This window comes from Puntigrus tetrazona, chromosome 2, assembly GCF_018831695.1.
Source record: "Puntigrus tetrazona isolate hp1 chromosome 2, ASM1883169v1, whole genome shotgun sequence".
Taxonomy (NCBI): Eukaryota; Metazoa; Chordata; class Actinopteri; order Cypriniformes; family Cyprinidae; genus Puntigrus; species Puntigrus tetrazona.
The window spans coordinates 5,699,632-5,706,170 of NC_056700.1; the positions used below are offsets into that span (position 1 = coordinate 5,699,632).

The window sequence follows — 6,539 nt, forward strand, 5'->3', positions numbered from 1 at the left end:
TGCTTTCATCACCGGTAATCTTCCAGCTAAGGGACATAGCCTACATTAACTGTTGTTATATAATGTTACATATATCGGGTTGACTGCATTACTTTTCTCTGGCTTGCTTTCTAATCTAGTTGTCTAATAAAACTGGTTTGCATTTTACTATATTATATATATATATATATATATATATATATATATATATATATATATATATATACTTTGCCTTTGTTCTTCTTTGTAACAAGATTTTGGATAAACGCATGCAAGTTAATAAATAAATATGAACTAAGATGTAAATCCCAAATGCCCAGAAATCACATATTCGGTTTAGGAAGGCCTTGTGACGTCTGTGGTTCGCTGTGAGAGCTGTGCAAGTATACCACCTAGTGGTCGGAGAACAATATGTACCTAAGCAAAACTTGCAGAAAGAGATACATATGTATATACATGCAAAGACATACAGATACATATAGGTATATGGAATTTAATATATATATATATATATATATATATATATATATATATATATATATATATATATATATATATATATATATATATATATATATATATATATATATATATATATTGCAAACTCTTTAAATACTTAAAAATAATCCCTGTTTATTCAAGGGAGCGTTTCAGTCCATGAATCTAGCTGGTTGCTGTGTTCATTAATCCTAATTATTTCACCCAAACGCTAATACGAGGGGACCACTTACATCTCACCTTTATCTCAAAGCTATCGTGTTTCACAAGGACACCCATTACAATTAATCTCGCCGGGCTGGACAAGCAGTCACAGCTTTGCCTTCAGGGACAATTAACAATGTCCCCTGCCATTTGCTTTCCGTGGCACTTGCCGTATCCAACACAAGATGTCCCTTGACTATACGTTACTAAGCAAGGCTGTTTTGGTTCAAGAAAGGTGGGGTAACAAAAGGCAAGCTGGTGTGCATGTACGATGGGGGTGGAGGCGGTGATGGTGGGGGAGGAAAGTAATGACAGTAGCGGGGATTTACCCCTCCCCCAATCCCCAATTGAATACATCAACGGGTACAGCTGGTCGTGTCTCTGTTTTTTAAAAAAGCTACTGGCCACCTGCATTTGTATAGGGTTTGGAGACAAAGAACTTAGCCTGGCCAGAATGTAAAGTTCGACTAACAATTGCAGAGTAAAAACTTGGAAGAAGGAACTTTCGACATAGGATGCACTTTGGAGTACCACGTAGCTAAATGCCACGTATAACATTAAAGTACCACTATGTCAGAGTACTTTTTTTTCTCACGCGTAAGATTTACCTTTTTATTAAATGAAAAAAAATCTAAAAAGTCTTTATTTCCAAACATGTTGAATCACTAACGTGTTCGGTTTCTAAAGATATCGATTTTATTGTGATGTGTTATAAGATGTAATCTTTGATCCGGGTCACACAGAACGCGTTTTAAGTTTCAAAATAGGTTTAACCTTTTAAGACGGCTCTCGAGACCCTTTCCATCCTCGTAGGCTATATATAATGTGACGTAGCTGATATGCAATAGCTTTGGTTGTCAGTAGGCGGCAGAAAAGGACGGTGAAATTTAACGGTGGACGATTTATTTGAATGGGATGCGCTTCACTTTCTCATATCTACTGAGAACTCGTGCTGTCCGTAGGTCTGCCCACCGCGCTGATATAGGTAAATGTTAACGAGGACATAGACAACTTATTATTTTATATAAACTTCAATATGGGCATGTGTTTTAATTATCCGCAAAGCGTTTGTGTAGTTTTTTTTGGGGCTCTCTTAAAGGAAAAAAAAAAACATTGATTGTGGAGAAATTTTCAAAGTGGACTATAAGCGTTTTTATTACATCTCTGCACATTTGGTAAGATTATTTAATAAATCTTAAATAATAATAAAACGTTAACTTATGTTTGTAGTATCTGAGGCAGATGTTGTGCCGCCTAACTTAGTACGCCCGAGAAAGGCAGCCGCCGTGCTGTTTGTCAAGTTCACTGAATTTCAGTTGTCAACATGTTGACGTGCACTAACACGTTGTGTTTGATAGATCGGCGTCGTGCTCTTGTCACATACCAGCAGTGCTGCTGCCGAAGCCTCCAACACTCAAGCTGCTGCCTGCATATTGAGACGCTCTTCGGTGAAGGCTAGTGGACAGCTGCCATCCGGTCTAGACTAAGCAGCTCCTCTCTTATCAAGATCAGAGCACACGTTTGCACTGAAAACTGGGGAAATGTGCGAGATATTCGCGGGGATGAATTGGTAAGACACAATATGAGGTGAAATATGAAATCCGACACACCATGTGGAATATTTGGGGTTTTTGCATTTAATGGTTTAACTAAATGTCTAAGTAAAACGTCCCTGAGGGCATAATATGGCTGAATATGCCTCACATCCACACTCGTTCACTTGCTCTACAGTTAGACCACAAGTATTCACTCTCTTCCAACCTGACCCTGACATATAAGCCTGAAATAGACGCCTACTTAGACATGACATCAGCCGGTGTTTTAGCCAAACACACACACACTGTACATGTCTGCAAAACCAAATGACCGGTTCTTATAAATCTAGTAGGGTAATCTCAGACAGCTGTGTGAAGGCAGTGGACAGATTTAAAAGCATAATGCATGTTTAAAGCCTGCTTCCGGCAATATGCTAGGATTCCCTTTCTAAACAAATGTGTAAAATATGCCTTTAAAAGAGAACACCTAACAGAAAACCTGAATCTCGTTATTTTGCTCATCTAATGTTTCAGTGTAGCAAATTCTAGTTTGGGAGGTCTGCTTTTACAGAATCACAGAATGTATTTTAATTATAGAAGATTTGTTATGCATTGAAGTTTCTGATGACTGGAATTAACGGGTAGATCATCAGATGTTCAACATAATATTGTAGTACAGGCATTATCAGTACACCACCTTTTTTCTTAGCTACACCCATTTTGGTCTCGCAACGAACAAGTTCATACAATTTCGAAAAACAAAGAGGTGTAACTCACAAAATAAAAGTTAAGTTTATTGTTGAACAACAAACTCCACACATACAACAAACAGGCCAAGGTAAAACAAATAATGTAGACAAATCAAAGTCAAAAGAAACCAAAACTCCTTTTCTTTGGCCTAGCCCTCCCATACAAAAACTAGTTTATGGTACAACTAAAGTTCATACATAAAATTTACTGGAATGCTCTGAGTTCAATGGCTGTTGATTTTATACATGTTGTCTTTATGTTGAAATATCGAGACATGGTCAAACAAGTAAAATTTCCATAAAGAAGCACCGTTTTGGTCACAGGAGATCATGATAAAGTGGCTGATCTCTTCACAATATGTACAAAAATATAAAATGTAAATAAAAATACAAACAAATCCTTGTCTTGCGTATTTCGCCGTGAACGCTGAAAATCGGAGTTGTGGTCGTTCCTCTAGAAAATTTGGAATTGGGGTCAAGCTGGTTGACATGGGTGACAAACTTGAAAATGACCATGTTTTAATGTATTTGAGTCCTTTATGCCACTGGCTCCAACAGTTTGGGTTAAAGCAGAGGCGTCTACACCTGCTCAGCAATATGAAACAATCCTTTAATCATCTGTCTTCTGTTTCTTGGGGTCAACATCGTCCTGAAGGGGGAAAAAAATTAATCACTTGTACTACAAAGACGCAAGAATCCTTTGTATTCTTTAGGTAGCAATTCATAATTGTACCTCATCATCATCTTCAGCAGTCCGTTTTGCTGCTCCACCTAGCTCTTCATCATCGTCGTCCTCGTCCTCATCTTCATCCCCTATAGTAGTTAACCAGTAGCCACGTGATTAAAACTTCAAATTAACTCATGTCAGAAAAATGTGAACGTCGGTGTTGCGCCTACCTTCTCCTTCCTCTTCATCTTCCTCATCCACCTCATCATCCTCTTCATCATCAATTTCAGGCTCTCCATTTTCTTCATTCTCCTGTTCACAAAATTTCGAAAACCATCGTAAATGTGCATAATCTCCACGAAACACTCAAGTAGTTCAATAGCAGATAGGTCAAGAAATTTGGCCAAGCATACCTTTCCGTTAGTAGCATCTTTTCCATTTTCCTTTTCCTCAAGGAGCTTCTTCTCCTTCAGGTCCTACGTTTTAAAAAAATAATAATAATAAAAATATAAAAATATTTATTTTGAAAGATTTAAATTCGTCAGATTGGAGCCATCTGTGTCCAATAGGCAGAGTCGATGCAGCAGATTACGACTGACGTGAGCAAAACGCCCCCTATGCGCACAAATTTAAATTGCATCTCTAATGACGCCCCTCTGACATTGACGCCTCATTGGCTGCAGCAGAGAATTTAGCTGTCCGTCAACGACTCCTGATCCCGCCTCTTACAGAGCCCGTTTGTAATCTGACACTTAAGTGAGATTCGGCGGCAGTGGGCATTGTGAAAGGCAAATCCAATAAATAACCGTATTTCGTCGTGCAAGCAAACGTTTACATGTCGGCTCCTGAAAACAACAAAAGCTTAAAACACCAATGAAGGTGGATAATTCAGAACCGCCGGACTGCGATTCATTGAATCGATGCCGAACTCGATGAAGGACAAAGAAAGCACACGCATGGCTTTCACGATCTGTTCGTTCCGAACACCACCGAGTTCGGCGGGCACGCACTCCTCCGCCGCCGTCACGTTAACCTGGATTTAGTTCGCGCAGTCGCAGAATTGACAAGAAACCGTAGGCAAAAAATAAACTGTCATAAATGGCATGATTATCACGGGCTCTTTGAATTTGCGTAGACGGCGTTCGTTTCTGTTAAAGCCTCACCAAAAGCGGTTAAACGAGCCTTACCAATACAAACATTTTCATTAATTCGTTTTATATAATCTTTAGCCCTTAAGCCGTTTATCAACCACATCAACTAGGACCGCCCCCTTAAATTCACCGACATCTCTGGCTTCAAACTAGTAAACCAACAAGCCCACGTTGCAGTCACACATGGAAAAATATCAACTCGTCGGAATACAACGACAATATTAGATTCTTCCATGTTTGAGCTAGCACATCCACTAGAAGTATCCTTGAGATTAAAGGGCTTTCGAGTACGAGACAACGCCACCACAATGGCTTAATATTAGAACACCAAATGGTTCGAATATACTATGTGCACTCGTTTTTTAAATTAGAAAACTTAAAAACGCGCTTGAAATCCGATGCACTGCAGCGTCTATCCATCCAAGTTCCGCGTATCGGCTGCCTGCATCAGAATCAGTCGTTATCAAACCCCGAGTTAAACCTTAACATCGGTCATTCGAAATAACTTGCAAATGTATGTGCTTATTTGATCCCATACAATGGGTGACCGATTAGTTTAATTTTTATATCCAAGATTTCCTATCGATTGATGCTTCAAGGCGCCTAGGCAAACCGGCAAACTTTCAGCTCCGGAGCCATCGACCGATCAAACGCGTTCTCAAACCTGCTGTAATGTCTGTTACCCACAAACTAATCGGTAATGAATGGGGATTTAAAAGTAAACGAACACTCGATATTGTTGAATGGAAACGCACAGAAGCCACAAAGCCATGCCTACAAACAAATGTGCAAATTGAGTAACATTTATATAGATTGGAGAATTGAAAAACGAAATACGGAGAATTACAGGTTTATGGATTCATCATGGTAAAGCAGTTGCCGTCCAGGGCGCACATAGCCGCCGTTCAAAGGGGAACCGACACGCTTGTATAAACAAAGAACCCGCGCGCGCAGACTGTTACATTCCGGACAATGAGAAATTGCGTTTGAATGTGTTCTCATTCCGCACGCGCTAAAGAGCTCGTTACAAACGTATCCATTTGAAATTCTCATTACAATGTATCCATTTAAACCACTTAGAGAGCAGTTACCGCGTACTTTTTTCTTGTTTACTTCTAATTATTCATCAACGATTCTTTCCGGTTACAACCAAAAATAGCCTACACGTTCGCGTTAAATCTGAACTAGAAGGCAAACGAAAGAGAGAACGTGCTTTTGAATGAGAATTTCGCGTATCCGGGGGCATCTTTCCTTACCTTTGCGGAGATTTCTGTCGCGGAGTCGACCTTTGTGTCAGCCATAATTAATTTTTTTTTAATCAAAATTCAGAACGCAGGAAAAAGCAAGAATAATCCGCCCGTATCCTCCAACAATCACTATTGTAATGAAGCTTTCTTATGCCGACGGCATGTGATGAAGGAGACTTTATTATAGATTTGTGGGCGGAGCAAGAGAGGCGGTCGGTTGCGTTTGATTGGTTGGCGGGCTCCGAGGGGGCGTATGTTTAAGGCAATAGAGTGGAACAATGGAAAGTATTTCTAAACGTAAAAGGACACACCCCCACCCGGTATTTCACCAGAGAAGACACACCTCCTACCTCCGCTGTTCTCGCTACAGACATAGCCTATCTGTGCTACGCAATTCCACATTTCCTCAACAAATACGTTGATACGACATATTATAATAATATGAAGTCGTGCCTCTCGTAATTAAAATCAATAAGTTAGCAAACATGTCTACGAACCGCTTAGACTTA

At 39.6% G+C, this 6,539-nt stretch overlaps 1 protein-coding gene across 1 annotated transcript; it reads right to left on the reverse strand.

Moving 5' to 3' along the window:
• Positions 1–2,985: 2,985 nt before the first annotated feature.
• On the reverse strand, positions 2,986–6,196 carry ptmab (prothymosin alpha b). Its single transcript, XM_043223517.1, has 5 exons — positions 6,040–6,196; positions 4,046–4,108; positions 3,863–3,944; positions 3,699–3,778; positions 2,986–3,614 (listed from the first exon to the last, which is right to left on the reverse strand). The coding sequence occupies exons 1-5, from the start codon at positions 6,082–6,084 to the stop codon at positions 3,576–3,578; spliced, it is 309 nt and encodes a 102-aa protein (XP_043079452.1). The 5' UTR covers positions 6,085–6,196; the 3' UTR covers positions 2,986–3,575.
• Positions 6,197–6,539: the final 343 nt, after the last annotated feature.

Bases quoted from the DNA above. Each gene is read 5' to 3' on its own strand.
- ptmab (XM_043223517.1), bottom strand. From the start codon at position 6,084: ATGGCTGACACAAAGGTCGACTCCGCGACAGAAATCTCCGCAAAG. The intron at 3,945-4,045 runs GTATGCTTGGCC...TTTTGTGAACAG, and splicing joins AAGATGCTACTAACGGAAAG to GAGAATGAAGAAAATGGAGA. The intron at 3,615-3,698 runs GTACAATTATGA...TTCCCCCTTCAG, and splicing joins CTGCTGAAGATGATGATGAG to GACGATGTTGACCCCAAGAA.